The following is a 23791-nucleotide window of genomic DNA, read 5'->3' on the forward strand; positions in this document are numbered from 1 at the left end:
TGTTATTCAGTCTGAACACTGTTTTCCCAAGTTACTCAGGTTAGTTCTCGTCTTCCCTACCTTCTTCAGTGTGATGAAAGGTTTGTTTTCATGGCAGAGACTTTAGGAGGTTTAAAAACCAGCTGAAACTAATATAATATTGTATGTCAATTATATTTTAATTAAAAAAAATCAACAGGAAGTATTCAATTGAAAGGACAAGCCTGAATAAATTAGAGAGAAAACAGATTATATGTATTTTTTTTCTTCTTAATATGTTTCTATAACCAATCACTTGAGTTTTCTACATGGATTATTTTATAATCAGAAAAAAATGTCAAAAAATTTTATTATGGCACATGGCCCCTCTGTGGCATAAAAAGAAAGTAGAGATGTCAGTAGCTCCCTAACAAAAAAGCATTTATAGTTATTTCAGCTAAGCTCCTCGGCTTTCTGGCTTTTGGACAGCAGACCGGGTTCTATAATGGTTTCAGTTCCTGGACCTTGTTAGATGCCTTTGGACGAGTGCTGAACTGCTCTGGGCCTCACCTTCATCTCCGTAAAACAACTTCTCTGCCAAACCTCATTACCAAATGAGAAAGTGAATATAAAAGAACTTTAAAAAGATGTGAAAGGGAGATGTATTATTCTTGTTACCATCAATTCTGACAACTGTTAAATACTATGAAAAAACTGTGGAATATGGAGACATAAAGCTGTTTCACCACCTGGTCCTGTCTGTTTTAGCTAAGATGATCTGAACCAAGATCCTGCTAGGAGAAGCAGAGAGAAAATGGTACCCACAGATTTGTAATGTATTTATTCTCCCTCCTTTTTCTGACAGCCATCATAAGGCTCACATTCATTTGGGGCGCACTGTCAATTTTCTTCCCTTGTCCATGTTCGAAGTCAAATTTCCCCCTGGGTGATTAATGCCCTGATTATTAATACATTGGCCATTCCAAGTTCCACAGCTGAAGGAGGAACTTACCCACGATGCTATCAACCTGGGCGTCTGCTGTGTTGGACGCACCGCCCCGAGGACCCAGCAGGGATTCAGTCCTCTCTGCTGCCGGCAAATGGGGCTGCTGTGGAGGAAAATACACAGAAGCAACAATTTAGTAGTGGGCTCCTGCAGAACGAAACCCGAAAGGCTCACACTTTCACTTCCTGGTTGGCTTTTGAGACGCAGTTATAGGAGCTAGAGACAAGGGGAGATGGAAGAAGGACCAATGTCACATAAAATAAACAGCTAAAACTTCACTAACTCAGGAGTATTTATTTCTCCTCAAGGAAAAATTAGGAAGTGTTATGATTTTGCTACTATTAAAACATATGTTTGTTTTGTTTAAGATCTATGTTTTATTAGAAATGTGGAAACGTACATGATCATTATCACGAGCAGCTCAGAGGCGGATGAGAAAGTTGCCTGGAAAGACAACGTGGCGCTCTCTAATGTGCTCTTGGCTCCAGCATCCTGACCAAGGTAAACCTGGACCAAAGACCCTGAAGACAGAGGGTTGAAATCAGCCTATTAAACTCATTGAGGGCAGGGACCTTGCCTCAGATTTGTACACAAGAAGTACTGAAAAAGGACCATCAATTTTATTTTATATTTAAGATGTGGAGGCAACTTTATGCCTCAAGGAAATCCTAGCATTTTTACAAAAGCACTCGCAAGAAAACATGCAACAGCCCAAATTGTAAACATCTTGAAAGGTCTTACTGGTCTGATGCTGAACTAGCCTTCTCTCAACAGGTACCAGGCACAAGAGGGTCATTTTAGACTCCCCTTTTATCTATTTTAATATTCTCTGCCATTTCTTAAATGGAAAGGAAAAAAGGTATAAAGGTTCATAGTGACAAGGAGAAATGAAAGCCAAGGAGGAGAAACGATCCAGGAAAAGCTTTACCTCTGAGTGACAGGTCTCTGCTGCCCCAATGCTACGGTTTGCTCCAGCCAATGAGCTGAGAAGGCTAAAGCCTTGGTTCCTGTCTGAAAAGAAAAAATATAATCACCGCAACTTTTTATTTACATTTTAAATTGTTAAAACGACTGTGATGATGAAACAATGACTATTTCCTCATGATAAAAGTTCTATTTATAAAAAATACTAATTATAAAAAATTATTATCAATTACTATTCTCTCTATTCTGAGTAATTTTTTTAAAATTGCAGCATATTAGTCCAGTTCAAATATAATGGCAGGGCCATTACAACAAACAAAAGGCCACTCTGTGGTTCTGTTTGCAAAGATTAACAGCACTAAATTTTTAATAGTCACTATGAACTAATATTCCAGTGTTTTAAGTAATAAAAAATTTTCAAAAAATCAACACCGAGGCATTATCATCAGGTGAAAAGGAACATGCATGCTTTTTTGAAATAAAGCTCTAATTTTGATATGAGTGGGCCAGCTGCAGTTAAGGCTTCCAATACTCTCGATATCTGTATTTACAATGGAGGACACACCTGGGGAAGAACATCTAGAACTGATGAAATAGAAGGCCCAGCTCTGATCTGATAGCGTTACCCAGAATCGCCAGGGCACTTATTAAAATTACCCCAGTATTCAGCAGGCAATATGCTTCAGACTGAGACAGAATCTCTGGGATAGAGGCCAAGGAATCTTAACTTTTAGTAAGTACTCCAGAAAAGTCTTAGGGTCGGGGAAACTGAAAACAAAACAAAACAAAACACTGTCTTAATAAGTAGAATGTGAAACCCACAATTCAAGAGTCTAACAGTCTATAAGTCAAAGAACTCTCAGAAAGATAACTTCTTGCCACCTTGCCTTTTCTGAACCATTCTCAGCTCTCTTTAAACCACCTACAAACGTCCTATGTCCTCTCCCCTGCCAGGTGAAACCTGTTGTCAGATGCTCAGTTACACAGAGGGGTCAAAAACAGAGAACCACTTGCAGTCTCCGTCCTTCCTCTCACCCTTTCACTGGGGGGAGAGGCGCCTTTTAAACTGGGATGAAGCCCCCAGCGTGGTGCGCTGCAGCCTGACCTCTCACCACGTGGGCAGTCGCCTAGCCGACCTAGTGCACGCCGCTACCTACCCAGCACCTGTCTTTTGAAGGCTTCAGTACTAAGCCTGCTGCTGCCCTGTTGCTTTTCCTGCTCTACAACCACACAGTGGCAGCGGGGCCAAAGGTGCCCATGCATGCCTGGAGCCCCCTTTCACCTCCCCATCCAATGACCAGGCCCTCAAGTTTCATCATGGTGGGCCGTGGAGGCTGGGGCTGAGAAGCAGGTCCAGATGGTGTCCCACGAGGATGGTTTCAGGGCTTGGGGATGTTTATTCAAACAGCAACAAAATCCTTTCTTTTGGGCCACTGTGCTATAGACTTTACAGCAGTTGTATGCAGTTACGCAATGCTCAGACAGGGATTTTACATGTCATGCATGCATGAGGGCTCTTATAAAATACTTCACGCTCTTTTTACAAACAGCATTATTGGAGCAATAGGGAACTACTGTGAAAGAGCACTTCCTTCTATTACTGGAAATAACTTGGACTTTGGGTAATATTCAAATTCAATTCACAAATCTCTCCATATTCCAATTGCACTGTTTTACTTTTTTCCTCTGCTGGGTATTACCTAAACTTGGCAGGCCAGACTGCAACCCATGAAGAATAATGCAGTACAATGTCAGCCTGGGCATGTTATTAGGCCAAAACGTCTATTTAAAATGCCTCATTCTATACAGTGGCTGCCTCCAAGGAGGGGATCTGGATGGACAAGGGTTAGAACAGTTAGAGTTGGAGGGAGCCAGACTTGTCACTGTACCATAAACCTCTGTGTACCTTTTGACTTTTATTCCATGTTCACGTGTTTACCTATTCAAAGAGATTTGTTTTTATTTAATGATTATATGCTATGTGTATTTTACCATGGTAAAAAAAATGAATGCCCCAATTCTAATAATGGATAATATTATGAAAAAGTCAGAATAGTGGGAAGAGAACTGGGCTCGTGGTCAGAAGGCTGGATTTCACTCCTGGCTCTGCCTACCAGTATGATCTTGGACACAGAAGTCAATCTTTCTGTGCCTCGATTTTCTGTTCGGTTAAATAACAGGGTTGCTACACGTGGTTGTTAAAGCTCCAGTCTGCTTTAAAAATTTGTGATTTTATAAAGAGGCATTCTTTATTCTCTCTTTATAGTAACTTTGAATTAGCTGGGCTTAGATATTTTTTAAAATTACTTTCTAGAGAGAATAACAAGAAAGCACCTTAAATTTCAGAATCCTTTTAAGGTTCACAAATGACTGAGTTTATTTTAATCAGGTTTTAGGCTAATTATAATTTTTTTGTTCAGTATTTTCTTATAAACAATGGAAGATTTAGTCAACTAACAAGAGAGTTCACTATGTTCTCCTGCTTATGTTTTAAGGAAGTCAGAAACATAACTTTTCACAATTAGAAAAACAATTCATTTTTGTTTATCCAAAGCCAATTGCTTGCACATTAATGTTGCTCAAAAATCTTAGATTTTGTTTTTCACATTTATAGTTTTAAAGAAACTCTCAGTTTTGCTTAGTTCAATGTTTAGCAAAATTATGTCCATGTGCACCCACTGTAAAACTATTCTTATAGAAAAGCATTCCATAAATCTTTTCTTGTTTGCCAGATTTTTCTCCCCAGGATTCAGGGCATAGAAACGTCATTCCTATTAAGAAGGATTTATTCTTTTAGCAGGTAGTTATTGAAATTGGCTTTAGCACCTCTGGTTTTATTGATTCCACAAAATACTAAACTGGGAAGGAATAAATGAATCCATCTACTCAACTGATTCTTCTAGAACTTCAGAGCTGCAGAAAGGGGAAGTTGTTAAGTGATATAAAATACATTATTCTGGAAGGCAGAGTAAGTACATTACACTCTGGTTCTAAAAACATCTGATTCAGTTTCAGTACACTAATAAATCAGCACGAGCGGGATAACAGATAAAAATGATAGTATCATGAAAAACAAAATCCAGTGGTGCTGATCATTAACATAGAATTCTTCCAGGAAGTGTCAGAAACAAAACTACTGCCTCCAGAATAAAGATTTCAAGTGGGAAATTCTCAAGCCTTGGGGAAGAGCTTTTATTTATTTATTTTTAATAAGTTTCAAGAAAACTTAAAGTATATATGAAATTACACGGGTATCTCTTTACAGTTCTAAAGGCACACTGTTATTTTAGAAACAAAATTCATTTCACATAGCAATTTTGACATACATTTAGAAAATTAAAAACCTAGGTAAAAAGGGAAATTCTAGTATGAGGGAAGGGGAAAAATCATTCTAAAAAAAATATTTTTTTCCTTCTAATTTTTCTGCTCTTCTCCATTATTTTATCGAGGCAACATGATAAAAATATGAATTTGGAGATAAAGACATGGATTTGAATCCTAGTTCTACTACTTACTGTATGGCCTTATACAAGTGATGTCCTCTCTGTACCTAAGTTTCTCCATTTATGTGGAGGATATAACAATACTTACCTTGTAGAATTATTATAAGGGTTAATAATAAGAGCTAACATTTACCGAGTGCTAACTATGTACAAGGTAACATTCTCAGTACTAAACATGCAATGCTTTCATCCTCACAACCAACAGATGCCTTCTACACACAAATATACACAAATAGAAATCAACATTTACCTGCTTTATTTTATTGTCTTCTTTTACAGAGGATTTATTAATCTTTTTTTTAGAGTAAACTAGAGATCAAATAACTTGTCGAAAGTCACGTAGCTAAACCTGAATATGAAATGCAGAACTCTCTGATTCTAAATCTCTTAACTCGCTCCATTAAGCTCAGAATAAAATATAAAGAATAAAAGTTGAGACAGTCGATGCTTAATATACAGATATTGCATATGACACAAACTTGGGACAAATGCAAAAAGATGTCTTTTATTCACATATAGTTCTCTTCTGCCCGTAATCCTTCATTATGTCGCTACTTTAAACTGAATTCAACTTGACTACACTAAACAGCTCAGGAATGAACAATTAATCATGTACTTCTGTAACGCTGCTCAATATCTAATCCCAGCCCTGCCCCATAACTCCTGAAAGCGTTAGTCTCATAAAACTAGTGGCAGACAGGTGGTTGGACCTCACTGTCCTTTTGCTGTCCCTCAAGTACATGTAGACAAGGGTTTCTCAACCTCAGTACTATTGACATATTGACATTTGAGGCTTCTGTTTGTGGGTACGGGGGTGGGTAGGGGAGTCCCGTGCATCCTGCCCATACCCACCAAGTGCCTATAGCACTGCCACCAAAGGTCTGGGGTAAGGGTAGGGACACAAAATCACCTCCAGTTGAGAACCACTGATATAGATCTACTAATTAGGCCAGGAAATTTTGGGCTAAAGTTCTCAGGTTTTAAGTCATTTCTTAAAAATAGTTTTAATGAAAAAAGAGAATAAAAACATTTAAAAAATGCCATGTTTCCTCCTGTCAGCATTATAAACACCTTTCCCCCCTACTCTGGGAAAACTTTCCTAGATGACTTCAGCTCTTAATCACTTCTCCTCAGTGCCATTTGCCTTTTTGTCCTTCCTATTCAATCAACCCTTTAGAGAATATGCTAGAATAATGCTTGTCTGAAGTCTATCTGCCATCCTTAATATATGATAAATTCCCTGCAGACACAGACAATAGTTAAGGGCTCGTCTACCCTTCACCGCTTCCAGCACAGAGCTGAGTATACAGTGGGGATGCGGAAGTGTCCCCTGACAGCCTCATATGACTGTCAGAACAGGGGCTGCAAGCACTGGCTGACCAGAAAAGTCTTTACTTCAAATTTACATATACTGCTCACAATATTAAGAATTTCCATGAACACACCCCCAAAATGCCTTCGATAACCTGTTATATATTTTCTGTGTTCATATTTCAACTTTTATTTCTTTAAAGCAGCAATTATTTGGCATCACCTAAAGAAGTTCAAGTTTTCCCCATATTTTAAGTTTTCTTTACATCCCCTTTCTCTCCCCACAAAATATTTTCTTTTCCACCCATGTGATAAACATGACTAAACTTGCCATAACCACAACTAAGATATTTCAACTTACACAGATGCTGTACCTATTTTTGAATATTTTTAAACCACACCATATTATTTACATAAAAACTTATTTTAAGCAGTGCTCCATAGCAGTGATTTCACTAGTAGTAGGGAAATAAGACTACAACTTTTCTATCACATTCCACTTCCTCCTGATAAATTGAAATGTTTTTGAAATAAAAAAAGAATTAGAACCGATTTATTCTCTTTTACTAAACTAAATCTTGAAAGGGGTAAAACTTGGAAGTACATTATTAAAAACAGCACTTATTGAGAGAAATAGGCCTCATCACTGTGTCTGGCGCCACCATTCGCTCTGGATTCAGGAAGGTGAATCTGCGCTCTTGCTATGACACCTGGGACACCTGCTCACCAAGCCAACAACTGTTTCTGCCAAGCCTTGACCACATCAGAAATCTGACCAGAAAGGAATCAGATGTTTTTGCTCTTTTTCCTGATTGTAAATGATATGCTCATTGTAGAAGAACTTGTAAAATAGAGAAAGATACAAAGAAGAAAATTAAATCACAAGATGCAAATCAATACTTTGGCTTATGTCCTCCTAGTCTTTTTTTCTGTGCACGGCGCGCATACACACGAATTCTTAATAAACTGAGCTAAACATCAGAATGAGTACTGTGTTTTCCAAAGTTCTTGGAAAGGAAAGCTTTATACTAATTCCAGTAATGCTCCCATTTTAAATGCTCCAGAGCCTGAAGCACACTCTCGAAAATTCTCAAAGGAATGCTTAGAATCAAGTCAAAATAACCGCTCAGACCCGAGTGTGGGGATAATGAGAGCTACAAAACAAGACTACCATGAAGAAAAAGGTAACTTTTCTTATGTGGTTCATAACCAGCCCTAAAAATAATTCCAAAGCAAGAGTACCAAAAACGTTTTGCAAGGTGGCCCCAGAAGAAGGCCTGCCGTGCCTCCAGGATGACTAATCTGAAGAGATTTCCCACCATTCATTTGCTTATGGACAATTTGGGGCAAGATTTCTTAAAACAAAGTCTCACCATTTTACTCACACATTTATTCCCTTCCCTTTCCCCCCTTTTCTCTTACAACACACTCTCCGCCACCAAATTATGCCTACTAGAGAGAGGGAGAGGGAGAGAGAGACAGGGAGAAATATATCTTATTTTATTTTTGACCATAACATTCACACACAACCATCAGAGGTTACTCAAATCATTTCTTCAGTTCCACAGTATCAGGCATGGGAATAAAAAGGAGCAATTCACTCTGACTGAAGGAACTCAGTTCCATGTAATATAATGTTGGTATAATTCTACCCTATCCTACAGATTAGGAAACTGGGGTTCAGAGACATGATACCATCCTCCAAAGATCACCTAGGTAGAGACAGATCCCACTAGAGCCCTCTTCATTAACTAGTCTTCCTCTCAGTAATTTGATGTTTTATTTTTTGTAACATGAAATTCAAATTTTTATTTAATCATCAATCTTTTTTTACTCTGTTTAAAAATATATATTTTTTATTACAGGCTTTAGCCATCTACTTTCTCAGAAGAGTAACCCAGGTAGCCAGACAGATCTCGTGTTTGGGGCACTCATTTCTTGCCACTGCTCTGTACATCAATTGCAAATGATTCCTTAAACTGTAACCTGGGACTTCTGCCATGGCATCTTGTTACCAAGTAAATTCAGGGAAATATACATGAACAAATGATCAGTTCTTTTCATTTATAATGTGAAAACATGAAAACTACCATATGAAAGAACTGTTGTTTCTACTATTACGATTCCACTTAATTCTTACCCACCCAAATCACTGGAGATTAAACTATAATAGATAAACACTCTCTGGGCTTTTGAAAGCCAATCTCTACAATTATTGTTTACCACTGGGGGAATCAAAGTCACAACTCAGTAATATTATTGTTTAGTCTAATCCCTCCTTAACTGATTAGAAACAAAGATCATAGAATTTCCCTTCCTTGACCTTCACTCAGCGGTAGTTATTTGTAGAAAGACCCACTGAATACTAGAGCCAGTACAGACTAAACGCCCCCACAGCCCTCATCAGTGCTCAGGTGGCAAAGCCCAGCTTGGGGTCCTTGGGTAAATTAAACTGACACTTTATAAACAAGGGAACTGTGTATAACACTACCTTCCTATGTGAAACAGTGACAACTTCATTTGAAAAACAAAACAACTTATCAGGCTTCAGCTAACGACCTTCTTTTCTTTGCCCCTAAAACCAAGCCTTATTTAGAGAGTGCCTCCCAAGTTCAAGGCACAGGACTGAACACGATGCCTAGATTATCTAATGGTAACAATGCACTTCACAAATAGGCTTTTTGCTGTACCAGGCAAATGAAAAGACAACGCAATCTCACTGGAGACAAGAAGGGGGAGAATAAACTTTTAAAATCTGTCACATTTGGCATAAAGCATTGACTCACCGTTTCTCCTTTCATGATGATAATACGGGGACATTATCAAATTATAAAAGATGGACCCAAATAGTAGGTCACCAGATCCACAAGCCCGGCTCTGGCAGGGGCTGAAGGTAACTCAAGTAGGCAACTGAGATTTTAGCCACATCTCTTTTCTTGAGCCACAGTCAGACTTTTAGGTCAAGGAAATGTAAGGCAAGACAGCATAGGAAATGTTACACAGTGAGCAAACTGATGTGGATGGAGACATCTAAAAAGCACAGCCCAACTGTAAAGGCAGTCCTAACCACTTCATTTCCTGGGCCATTTTGAAGTCACATCTTTAATGCATCTAGTGGAAACTCTAACTTCCCTAGAACTTTGACCTTTACAATGAATGCAATGATATCTGGGGATTTCCTCTAAGGTACAGCTTAGTATATACAACCAGATCCAGTGTTTCTTCAATTATTTTCATCACGGCCCCTAAAGGAAAAACCTCTGTTTCCTTCTCTGCTTATAACTAACACTTCTGAGGCCAGATGTGTGGGGTTTTCCCACACCACACAATTCTCCAACTCAGAGGACACCAACTGGGTATCCTACAATTTAACTCTTCTGTCACTAACTGCCCAAAATTGGCACAGGCCCCCCAAGTTAAAGCCTCAGTCCCATAAGGCCACCCTCTTCCCCGGCCCCACTTCAGATACCAGTTGCAAGTCTCAGGTTCTTACCTGTATTTCTGACCAACTGGCTATAAATTGGGGGTTCCCACAACTTCCTCCTCAAGTTCGATAATTTTACAGAACGGCTCATAGAACTCAGGAAAACGATTTACTTACTAAATTAGTTAGCAATTTATTATAAGAATATAACTCAGGAACAGCCGGATCTAAGAGATGCAAGGAGCAAGGGGTCTGGGCGCGCCACCCTCGCAGCACCTCGATGTGTTCACCAACTTGGAAAGTCTCCAAACCCCATTGCTTAGGGTTTTATGGAGGTTCCATTAAGTGGGCATGACTGAATTAATCACCTTGGTGTTTAACTCAATCCTCAGCCCTTCTCCCCTCCCAGGAGATCAGGGGGTGGGGCTGAAAGTTTTAACCCCCTAATCACATGGTTGGTTCCCCTAGCAACCAGGCCCCATCCTCAGAGGCTTTCCAAAAGTCACTTTGTTAACTCAGGTGTGATGGAAAGGGGCTTGTTATTGAATAACAAAAAGATGCTCCTTACACCTGTATTGCCCCGGAGCTGTTACAGGGGCCAGGACAAAACCCAAATATTAATTCATTGTATTTCATTAGGAGCTCTGTACCAGGAGCTGGAGACACACTCCCCTCTGGGCCTTTTTAGACATCTTTTTCTTAATCATGACATACTCTCCCCATTGAGATATTAATACCACAAGCATACTGTATATGTGTTTATTTACTATATGTATAACTTTAAACATAAAAAGAGTAATATTTTTTGCCCCCCATAGAATTAATTTTCACCCCTTTGGGGGCAATAATGCTCTGTTAAGAATGCATGCTTTAGCTTACAAGCCATTGGTAAAGCCAAGAATACAAAACTAGGTAATTAAAAGTTAATACAGAAGTTATGCCTCCTTATCAGGAAAATTTATAAATCTTGTGGATGAAAAAGGGGCCTGACAAGCTCAGGCAAGGTCAGCATGGTGGATACAAACTCTGAGACTGAAATTGCCACTTAGGACAGTCTGAACATAAAAATTCCTAACTGAAAGTGGATCATGGCTGGTAGTCACTTCTTGGGCCTGTAGCTTTCTTGACAAAAGTTAATCTTTACCTTAAGTAAAGCTGTCTATTGTCTCTTTGAATCTAAGGTAACATGCCCTTGGAATTTCAGAGTAATCCTCTTTCTCTGGACCCCTCCGGGCACACCCACTGCACCACAGAACCCCTCATTGTTATCGTGTCCCCGTATACCACCTCTATGTTCTGTGAATGTTAATTATTAACTATACTGTACTCACCAATGTAAAAGAAATATGTGTCTCTCTGTTATCCAATCCCAGAGATTTCAGGCTTTGCTTTCTCCCACCCCTTAATCTATCACTAATGGATTTCATGTAACCCTCCTAATGTCTCCTCCTTTGATTCTAATGTATAAAATAAGCTGTAAAACTGCCATTCTCCAGAGCATTTTTTTAATCCCTTGAGATTTTCCTTCCCAGCAATTGTTGTCAGTTTGGCTCAAATAAACTCATTAAAATTCTCTGCAGGTTTAGACATTTCTTATGTTGACAATCTCTTTCTAGAATAATTTGCCTACAACTGTAGTACTAGAACCTACTTGTTTTTACAGTGTGAAATTAAGTTTCACAAAAACACATTAACTGACTACCTACTATGTACAAGTAAGAGTCTTAACCCAAACTGAAGAGAATAATCTGTTAGGACTCTAAGCAAAATAATTTAAAATAAACTATTTTTGACTCACAAGTAATATACTTTTATTACATTAACTATCCAGGAGCCTTATCTGTACTTTAGATTAAATGCAGAACAATGGGGTAGAGTTAGTATCAATACCATTTCAGGCAGCCTTTTAGAAAGGATTTATTTAAAATGTAATAAGCAAAACAGTCCAAAAGCTCAGATAAGATCATTACTGCTAGTCTGTCTCATTAAAACCTTACTCATGCCAGAACACCTACGCCTGAGGGGGCTCTGCAGGGAATGAACTCATCTGGCTCGGCCAATAACTTCCCATGCAGCCTGGGTAAATTATTTAACTGCTCTGTGTTCACTTCTCTAACCAGTTCTTAGCCAATAATGTAAATCAACAAACTGTAATGGAAAAACACACAACACTCCCGGTCAGGAGACCTGCCCTCTGGTCCCACCTTAGCTACTGACTCCCTGTGTGAATGTGGGCAGGTCACCTCTCCTTCATGAGGCCTCCTGTCCCCATCTGTAAAAGGAAGACGTCATGCCAGATGCGTGCATGGAGATTCTATGCTCTAAGGGCGTGCACCTGGCTAATTCACATACACTAGCATACCAAACAAAACAATGCCCCTTATTAAATTCTATAAAACTCAAGAACATGTAAGCTGCGTCAGCCCAGCCAGTACAAGACTTAATAAAAAAGATATTGCACAGAAAAATATTGGGAAGAAAAACATAATTGCTCTCCAAGATAACAGTCTTAAAAGTTCAGGCCAAGTACCTTCCTAACTTGAATTAGGTACAAGTGTCATTCATGAGGACTTGTAGCCCCTTTTTCAACCATATCTATTTTATGCCTGGATCATCTCTTCGTGTGGTACCCCATAAATTACCTCCTGCTATGTTCAACAGTGCCTTCATTTTACTTGGAATTGGTAAACCATTTTAAGCTTTAGGGTCTGTCCCTAAGTTACAGCAGTCCAGGATTTAGGAAATCAAGTCCATATTTACCCTAAACATACCCTGTACAACAGATTCCAATTAAATCCCTTTTCAGCTTTGGTTTTTCCAAACTTGTTACATTAAACAATCGGCATTCTTCCCATCCCCCCAATCACTCCGGCTGCCCTGAGCTAAATCTTTTCTACTAATAATTCCGTTGGAACTTTCTTCACCTCCTAGGAAGACTAGGAAGAAGAGTGATCAGAATGAAAGCCAGTAACAGGGAGAAGTACAGAAAATACACCATCACCAGAAAAATTTCACCATTGTTCTCAGCTCCATGACAAAGTAAAATAAATATCCTTTTCCCAAACTACCAACATAAAAAGATATTCTCTCTGCTGAGAATTAACAGGACAGTTCTTCGATTTTTCTGTGCAGTTAATTGCTTCTAGGACAGCTCCAAAAAGTACTGAGAAGCCTGTTATTTGAAGCATTCAGGCAAAAATGGTGGATGGTCATCTGGCAAGGATGCTACAGAAACCATTCCTATACTGGACAGAACAGACCACCTCAAAAGTTCCTACCAGTTTTCTATCCAGTGCAGCTGAGAGATAACATCACCCTATCAAACAACAGGTAACGCTGGCTTACTAGCTACAGTGACTGTCAGTGGGAGCCAGGGAAGTATCTCCAGGGAGCGAGGGTAGCATACCCCCATACCCCCAGCAGGTCTCAGCTGAGAATCATTGGATTAAATTACTCCTAAAATCTCCTCTGAATATAAACGCCTGCTGATATCCTCATATAGAATATCGTAATTTCAAGGCAAGAGGCTAAGACACTTGCTACCATCATCCCACCATTCCCCCAACCATCCCCCCTCATTTCCTCACCATTTTAATTACTGGCTCACTGCCATTTTCTCCAACACTGCTTCTGTCTGTATTCTTAGCAAGTTCAATATACATATAGATGATCCTTTCAACAATCTGACTCTCAAGTTGCTGAATTTCTGTTTTATCAATGTTGCCCTCTACCCTACCTCAGCCATGAATGTACTCCATGGTCAAACCCTAAGACCGTATTATTACCAATAACTACAATCCCTCCATAATCTCGGCTTCACGCATTCCACGCTCTGACCACCACCTCTCTCTCCAGCTCCTTCCCTCCCTCTAGTACCTCAACCCAACTATCCTTCAACTCCACTGGGACCTCGGAACTAACATCTTTTCACTGAACCTCTCCCCACTGATTTTCTCTCTCCCTTTCTTACCCAGCTTATATTCCATGATCAATCATTACAATTAGTCTCTTATGTACACTCTAATACCTTGCCTCTCTCTTGCTGTGATACCCTTGCTTGGTAAATGCAAAACTGATTACTCCATGCCTGCACCCACACAGCTTAACGTAGCTGGGGAACACACACACACACACACACACACACACACACATACACACACACACACACACACACACACACACACACACACACACACCAGTTTGGTACCTGGCTTCACTTTAAATTTATCATACCAAAATCAAGTGGGGCCCTTCATGCTGTCTGGGAATCATACTTACTTGCATCTCTAGGTTCACCTATTCTCTTTCTCTCCTACATGACTTTCACATTTTCTTCTCTTTCCTCAAATCCTAATACTACCTCCTTCTGCCCTCTCAGTTGATAATCTGACTCCCTATTTCACTGAGAAAACTGAAGCAACCAGGAGAAACCTGCAGATTTTAGTGCCACATCTCTCCACCCAGCAACATTTGCACCCACATACTCCCTGCCTCTTTCCACAGATTTACTTTCCTCCTCCTATCCAAAGCCAATCCCTCCACCGGGAGAGCCCACCCCATCTCACCTCCTCAAGTCACTCCAGCATTTCTCTGCTCTCGCTCCTACTTCATCAGTTTTTCCACTTCCTTCTAGGTCTTTTCCTTCAGCCTACAACCATGCTGCTCTTATTCTCATCAAATCAATCAATCAATCAATCAATCAATCAGTCAATCTCAATCACACTCTTCTCACTAGCTTTGAACTATTTCTTTGCTCCTTTTCCCTGCAAAATTTTTCAGAAGAGTGGTTCATAGTCCCCATCTCCAATTTCTCTCCTCCCAAACGCTCTTAAACCTGCTTCACTGAAACTACTCTCTTCAAAGTCACTGACGACCTCCACATTGCTAAATCCAAAGATCAAGCTCAGTCCTCATCTAACTTGACCTATTAGAAGCATCTGGCAACACTGGCTGCTCCTCTCACCTTGACAACACTCCACTTTTGTTTATAAAACTACACTCTCTTGCTTTTCCAACCTCACTGATCATTCTTTCTCAGTCTCCTTTGCTGCGTCCTTCTCTTGTCCCTATCCTCTTGATGTTGGCATGTCCCTGGGCTGAGTCCTTGGGCCTCTTTATTAGACTTACTCCCTTGGTGATTTCATCCAGGCTCAAGATTTTAAATGCTGTGCATATGCCAAACTCCACACATCTCTCCAACTGGCTACTTGACATCTCCACTTGGAAGTCTAGCAGTCATCTCAAAGTTAACATGTTCAAAACAAAATTACTGATATGTCGCCCTGCTCCTCAAAGTCTGCTTCATCTGCAGCTTCCTCATTGCAGTTGATGGCAACCTATTCTCCAAATTGCTCAGGCCCAAGTCCCGGAGTCTCTCTTGACTGTTATTTCTCTCATATCTTATATTCAAACAATCAAGAAATCATGTTGGCTCTACCTCAAGGTAGAGCCCAAACTTGACCTTTTCTCACCCCTTTCATTGCTACAATTCTGATCTAAGCCACCACTATGTTTCACCTGGAATATTGCAATAGCCTCCTAAGAGATCTTCTTGGTTCCTCTTCACCTCCACCATCTGTTCTCCACAGAGCAACCACAGTGATCTTTTCAGACCCAAAGTCAGATCACATCATGTCACTCTTGTACACATGCCCTGCAAGAGCTTCCTAGCTGACTCTGAGTAAATGTGAAAGTTACTATGGTGGTGTACAAAGCCCTAAATGATCCGGTCCTCCATTATCTCTCTGACACTGTTTCCTCCTCAGCCACAGTGCACTCCTAGATATTCTTTAAACACATCAGGCCTGCTTTCCCCTTAGGGCCTTTTCTGTAGCTGTTCCCAGTGCCTACTATGCTCCTCTTCCAGATAGCCACAGGGTAAAATTCCTCATCTCCTTCCTCAAACCTCAAGCTCTCAAGAAGACCTAGTTTGATCATCCTATTTAATACTGCAATCTATTGGACAATCTCAATACCACCAACCCTTCTTAATTATTTTTTCCATATCACTTATTATCTTCTAACATGCTGTGCAACTTACTAGTTACTTGTATTGTCTATTGACTACTGCATCCCACCAGAATGAAAGCGCCACAAGGACACAAAGTTTTGTTCATTTTGTTCACTGATGCATCCCAAGCACAGACCAATGCCTGGCACACAGTAAGTGCCCAATAAATATTTTATGAACGAATGCATGAAGACTTGAAATCAGATGTTAAATTGTGGACCAGAATGAGATTTGAGGTCGACAGAAGAAAAACTACTCAAATGGCCTAGATATACCCAGGGTGTCAATTATGCCCCCAGACAGTTAGCTACTTAGAAAGGCTGTATTATTTCTTTCAGATATCAAGGAGGACTGTTTAATACAAGCACTGGTGATCTTGACATGCTACTAGCCTGCACTATGAATAGGACTGAGAAGTATGGAGGGCAGCGCCCACTATTTTCCCCTTTGCATCTAGTCAACCAACTCTACACTGGGCACAGTCTTGTCTCCTTCCTCTGGCTTTGTAAGTCAGAAGAGTGACGAGTGAATACGATGTGATTTAGGAATAGGAGAACATCAGTCAGTCAGAGGGCTAAAGCAGCTTTCAAAATGCCTAGTTTACTCAACTGGTGGATACCTATCATTTATGCCAGTGGTTCTCAACCAGGACTGCATATTTGAATTCCTGAGGCACTTGAAAAAAATACTATTGCTGTTCCTCCCTTCTGAGATAAATGGTCTGGGTGAGGCCTAGACAGCCTCAACCTAGGATATAACAGCTTCCCAGGTAAAATGAATGTGCAGCCAAACCTGGGAGCCATACGCACGGACAGCAACTTCATGGACGACTGGATAGAGATGTGGTTTATATATACAATGGAATACTACCACCTCACTTCCTTCTGCCACCACCGCCCATCCCTTCTACCATTACCATCATCATTCATGGTACTATGTCTCCCTCCCTCCCTCCTTTCCTCAATCCCTTTTGTCCCTCCTTTTCCTTTTTCTTCCGTCTATTTTTTTTTTAAAGATTTTATTGGGGAGTTGGGGGAGGAGAACAGCGTTGAGGAATCGGGTAAGGGGAACAGACAAGTTGCTGTCCTTTTGTTCTTCAGTCTAGTTGTAGAGGACGTCGCTTCACTGGCCCAAGTTGGCACCATCACTGTGCTCCTCCCGAGTGAGGCAGTCGCTCGCCAGCCATTGGACAGCGGCTCACGGCAGCTCACGAAAGCTCACGCCCGCTGCCAGCCAGCCCCACTGCAGCCTATGCCGTCGCTGGCGACTCACAGCAGCCCAGCTCCAGGTTGAGCTGTTGTTCACCATCTTAGCTGTAGAGGGCGCAGCGTCACTGGCCCTCATACGTGGGATCCGAACCAGGGCCTTGCTGCTCAGAGCTGGTGTCCCAACTCCTAACCACCGCGCCACTCGGCCGGCCCCTCTTCCTTCTTATCATTTACATATCATAACATTCACCTTTTCAAAAGTGTAAAATTCGGTGGTTTTCATATTCACAAAGTTGTGTAACCATCATCACTATCTATCTAATTCCAGAACATTTTCATCACCCAAAAAAGAAACCCGTACCCATTAGTAACCTCTCCTCCCAGCCCCTGGAAACCACTAATATATTTTGTCTCTATGAATTTAACTAATCTGGACATTTTATATAACTGGAATCATAAAATATGTGGTCTTTGTGTCTGGCTTTTCGCACCCAGCATGATGTTTTTGAGGTTCATCCATGTTGTATCACACATCCATGCTTCGTTTCTTTTAACTGTTGAATAAGATTTCACTGCACGATTATAACATATTTTGTTTTCAGCAGTTGTTTCAAATTCAGCAGTTTTTTTCACTGTTGGCCATTATGAATAATGCTGCTAGAAACATGTGTGCACAAGTTTTTGTGTGGACATGTTTTCAGTTCTCTTGGGTATCATACCTATGAACGGAATTGTTGGGTCATATGGTTTAATTTTTGAGCAACAACTGCTGTTCCAAAGTGGCTGCAGCACCATTTTACATTTCCACCAGCAGTATATGAGGGTTCCAATTTCTCTACGTCTTCACCAACACTTCTCATTGTTCCTTTGTAATTATAGCTAACTTGGTGGGTGTGAAGTGGTAGCTCATCACGGTTGGGATTTCCCTAGCGGCTAAGGATGTTAAGAAAACCTCTTCATGTGCTTACTGGCCATTTGTGTATCTTCTTTGGAACAATGTCTGTTCACCTACTTTGCCATCTTTAAATCGGGTTGTCCTTTTATGATTGAGTTATAAGAGTTCTTTATACATTCTAGATACTAGATCCTTATCAGATACTCAGTTTGCAAATACTATCTCCCATTCTGAGGGTTATCTCTTCACTTTCCCAAGTGTCCTTCGAAGGACGTAAGGTTTTAACTTTTGATGAAGTTCAACGAACCTATCTTTTCTTTGGTTGTGTGTGTATTACTAACCTTAAAGGAACAGGCTAAAGGTAAAAGTTATTAGGATATCCTATAACCAGGTAAGTTGTTCAGACCTGTAATAAGGAAAGATTTGAGCTGGCTACTCATTTAAATCATGAATTCCCATTTAGGAAACACATTCACTTTATACTGATGGAGGGTAGAAAGGAAGCTACCCACTTCTAAGTTTTTAATTAACTAGGTTTTCAGATTAAGTATGTGGCCTTTGAACTCCAAGTGGACAATAAACTGCAAAGAAATAAAACCCAAGTCAGATTTATACATTTTCAGGGCTATTTGCTAGAATAGCTAAATTTTCAGTTCTTACTACTAGTATTGGAATTGTTTTTCAAACTGAGCACATTTAAAATAGATTTTTTAGTTTCAAACCAATATATTTTTGCTGAATCAGTACAAAATTAGAGATCGGCATAACTTCAATGTTTTATTACTGCTAAATACTATATAGATAATATATAATCCCAAATTACTTGAATTATGAAATTTGCAATGTAATACCATGTTTCCCCCAAAATAAGACCGGGTTTTATATTAATTTCATTTATTCATGTACAAAAATCTACATTTATTCAAATAGTCATGTATGGCTGATGATCTTAACTGGGGCTTATGTTTGGGGTAGGGCTTACAATACAAGCATCCTGAAAAATCATGCTAGGGCTTATTTTCCAGTTAGGTCTTATTTTCCGGGAGACACAGTAGTCCCAAGAATCAATTTTGATTACAGTAATTTTTCTAATAAAAACAAACAGAAAAACTAGTCATTAGTGTCCTGAAAGTGAGAGGTGGCATCACTGTCTACATGCCCCTGTTTCACACTCAGTATGGTATTTATTATATGACATATTATCAATTTCTGCCACAGGAGTCCATCTCTAATTTGTTCAGTTTATTTCCCTCTTCTGTATAGTCTGACGTTTTTAAATGCTTTTTTCATTGATTGCGATAATCATATGATTTCCACCACTGTAACCTGTTTCTATGATAATTGAAATAGGTATTTCTTATATTAAGAATGCTATGTTCTTGGAATAACCCAACTAGGCCATGATATGTTCTTTTTTATGTACCTCTGGGTTACGATTACTAATATTTTGATTAAAATCATGGCATCTATGTTCACAAATGAGATCGCCTCTAATAATTTTCTTTACTGATGCTATCTTTAGGGGTTTGGATCATGTTAAGCTAGCCTTAGAATGAATTAGGTATGTATGCCTACCTCTCTTATTCTCAAATGTATTCCTTCATTAAATAATTGGTGGAATTTCCTGTTAGAAAAAAAAAAAAAAGCCCAAAAAAACAAAAATACTAAAAGAATACCTCTAATATCTTTCTTATTTTGTTAACCAACTTTTTGGTTAAAAACAGTTTTGGCTTTAAAAAGCTTTGAGTCGTGATGGCTGCACAACAATGTGAATGTACTTAATACCTCTGAACTATACACTTAAAAATGATTAAAGTGGTAAATTTTATGCTTTGTATATTTAATCACAATTTTTAGAAAATAAGGGAAAATTAAAAGGGAAGAGAAAAGGGGGGTGGAAATGAAAGAGAAAAAGTAGAGAAGATGGAGAGACCCTCTAAAATAAATAAACCACTCTGAGCACCTGCTGGTAGACAATTCAAGAAAAGCCTGTTGAGAGAAAGGTGCAGTTCACCAGGCCCTCAGACAGACCAGCAGCAAAGCCAGGCTCTGCAAAGAGCACAGGAGGTAGGTCACCGTGGGAGAGTAATATGACCCACCATATATTCATAGAACTTTGTCTCTGAGATGTGGGGCTATAGAACCACATCCTTCCCGCTTCCTAAGACCTGGGCTGCATCCAAGTGACACTGTACTTCATTCAGTATCTAAAGCTCTTAGAGAAAAGATGATTAAGTTTCCTTCATACCACATAGGCCGGGATCCTCTTAAACATGGAATTAAACTAATGGCAATATTCTGGGGTTTGGTTAATGGCAAACCAATGTACCAACACTGTTGAGAAAAGAAGAAAGCAAAGATACTACAGGGCAAAGAACCATGAAAACTCCAGTGTGCCTTGTTGCTTTGCAGCTCTTTGAAGGAGGCTGTTTAGTGCCTAAAACAAGCAGAATGGCATTTTTTCAGAAAAAAACCTTTGACCATAATTCGAAAGTAATAAAGTGTGTTCAGTCCAACCTCTAAATTTATAGCAGCAAATGTAAATTACAAGGCAGTACTTCTTCAATGTGTGAACTTGAGGGGGCAGATGTTTCAAAAAGTGATTGAAGCCAAATAAGGTTTTCTGAAAATAGTTCTCATAAATATCATAAGCACCAGTGAATAAAATTTTATTCCCAATCGATTCAGTTTATGTAGCATACCTTAAAAGCATTTTTATAGTGAAGATACAGTCTCACTATGATAAATGCTCAACAAGGATTTACTGAATAAATGAATGAGAAAGACCAAGCCTCAATTTGAGTTTGTTCTGGCAACAGGGAGATGACAACAGAGGCTAAAATCTCCTTATTTTTTCTAGATCTATCAGGGTCTGATTCCGAATGCTACTGCAGTAAAATAGTGTCGCGTATCTTAGCAATTCAGTGCGACAGACACATTAGCTAACCCCTAGAAAGAATCAGGTGGGACGGAGGGAGGAGAACCTCACTGCGCCAGAAGGAGCCGCTCCAACGATCGCATGGTTTAGCTCCAATCTAAGGCAAGCTACAGGGCCCAGGCTCATGGAACACTCAAGTGTTGACCAAATATTGAGATGGAATATTTTAAATCTATAAAACTGATCTGCCACTTGACCATTTATCTCAGGGAAGACTGGGTAAGCTCACTATAAATATGATTTTTCTTATTCCTGTCTTATTCACCTAGCATAGTATACCTGTTGAGGCTCCAACTGCTACAAGAGAGAAAAGCCCTACTCAGCCAGCAGTTCCTGAAGGGCTTTGTTATGGGCTGAATTGTATCCTCCCAAAATTCATTTGGTGAAGTTCTAATCCCCAACACTTCAGAAGGTGACTTTATTTAGAAATATGGTCATTACAGATGTAATTAGTTAAGATGAAGTCACACTGGAGATGGGTGGGCCCTTAATTCAATATGATATTGTCTTTATAAAAAGAAGAAATGTGGACACAGACGGTACCCAGGAAGAATGCCATGTGAAGACTGGAGTTATGCTGCCACAAGCCAAAGAACTCGCAGAAGCTAGACGAGAGACCTGGAACAGACCCTTCCCTATCACCTCCAGAGGCAGCATGGCCCTGCTGACACCTTGATTTCGGACTTCTGGCATCTAGAACTGTGAGACAATAAATACCAGTTGTTCTAAGCCATCCAGTTTGTAGTACTTTGTTACTGCAGCCCCAGAAAACTGATACAGACGAAAGGCGCATGTGCACTAACTAGCCTACCAGCTTCATACTGTATTTCAGATCCAGCTTTTCACCCCCTGGCCAGGGCCACCACGTTAGACTGGACCCCAACAACCCACTTGTGAGTATTGCAACAACTGCCTGGTCTCCCTGACTCCAGACTCTCTACTCCACTTGCTTCCACTACCAAACTCACCTGTACATTACCATGGTATTAGTCTTTCAAAGATGCCAACTTCTTATGCATCCCTCTCTTGTTAAAAAATCTCTAGTGATTCACCAATTCCTATAGTAAAAAGACCAGATTTTCCTGCCAAGCATTCAGGCTTCTCTCTTCTAAGCTAGCTCCAATTGCTAGGTGAGATTCCATTAGTGACCCTAGAATATACAACCGTTATTACTGATGCCATGCTTCCTCCCCTGCTTATCACTCTCCCCCTTCACCAATCCAAATCCTGACCATCCCATGAGGGCTACTACGAAGCCCCGCTTTCTCCTTGAAGCTCTCTCTGTATGCTCCAGCCCACAGCACCAGCCACTCCTCTGACTTCCTGGCATGCACTGCTTCTATCCGTCATTCTACACCGTCACAGACAGCCTTGCATGGGTACCTAGCGTTTTAAAAGTGCACACTTTGATTCCACAGGTGGACTATGAGCTCCTTAAGGAGAGGGTTCATGTTTTACAATATTGGGGGCACTTCTCAAAGCCAAAGACAATGCTAGGCATACTATAGGCAAGCCCTAAATTCTTACTGAATTAACTATTATACATATAATAAAAATTCTTAGAGATATTATTTTTGGCTCTTGCTTCAACTGGGGATTTAAAATTGACCAAATCTACAGATTTCATGTAATCCTAATGGTTCCACGTATATCTGAATAATTTAAAACTTACAAGAAACAGGAAGAAAAATCTCCTTAGGACTTTTAGCCCCAAGTTACTTACCATTCTTCATCACTACATTGGACCAGACATTGGCATTTAAGGCTTGAACAATTCGCTTTACTCCTGTGGATTCTGGAAAGTCATCTAATCAGGGAGGCAAAATAGATATATATTTATACATTCACGTATACATATGCATACATACATGTATGTGTGTATCTATCTATCTATCTATCTATCTATCTATCTATCTATCTATCTATCTATCTATCTTCCCCAAGCTATATTTTTAAGTAACTGTGGCTTAATGATTTTGCTTATTTGTTACTCCACATTATAACTTATGTAATAAGAAAAAAAATAAAGCAAATATAGAGCTTAGAGCTACCGATAAGAATATTCTAGAAACTAAAACAATGACAAAAACACACAACATAAGAGGCTTGTATAAGAACATCATCCCCACTGCCTCACCAATGGCATCTACTCATACTCTCCTGAAAATGCTAGTTTGCATTAATTATACAATCCTGGGAGAGTACACTGCTTATAACAGATATCTGGAGAACAACGTCTTAATCAGAGAAAGACAGTTTAAGAGTGAGAAATGAAATTACTATAACCAGAGTGTAAGAGATAGGCTAAGCGTCATTAAAACAAATCCCAACAACTTAGTTTGGTTAGTTTAGTATCGGTGCTACCCTGCTTCTGCAATTTCATTGTGGTAAACCCAGTTAGCAAACCAGTAATAAGGTGGCATTCTTAGCTACACTGCAGGTATGAATGTGCATAAAGGAAATGGAGATCCTTCAGATAGTGACTGTTATAGAATTGCATGTGGCTGAAAGAGAACAGTCTCTCTCCTATGAGTTTATAAAGCCCACTCCACATGGAACCGTCTCTATGTGGCCTGGCCTGTTCCTGCTATTCTCAAAGAAAAATGGGGATGAC

At 39.8% G+C, this 23791-nt stretch overlaps 1 protein-coding gene across 4 annotated transcripts in view; it reads right to left on the reverse strand.

The window, feature by feature from the left end:
- Nucleotides 1–23791, reverse strand: part of AAGAB (alpha and gamma adaptin binding protein) — a 46625-nt gene that overhangs the window by 6128 nt on the left and 16706 nt on the right. For all 4 annotated transcript variants that reach the window (XM_019647300.1, XM_019647297.1, XM_019647299.1 and 1 more), the window contains 3 exons: nt 22901–22984; nt 1893–1975; nt 971–1067 (listed from right to left, as the gene is read on the reverse strand). In XM_019647300.1, the coding sequence (XP_019502845.1) occupies nt 971–1067; nt 1893–1975; nt 22901–22984 (264 nt within the window). The remainder of the gene's footprint in view (nt 1–970; nt 1068–1892; nt 1976–22900; nt 22985–23791) is intronic.

The sequence above is a fragment of the Hipposideros armiger genome, unplaced genomic scaffold (assembly GCF_001890085.2).
Source record: "Hipposideros armiger isolate ML-2016 unplaced genomic scaffold, ASM189008v1 scaffold_110, whole genome shotgun sequence".
Classification (NCBI taxonomy): Eukaryota; Metazoa; Chordata; class Mammalia; order Chiroptera; family Hipposideridae; genus Hipposideros; species Hipposideros armiger.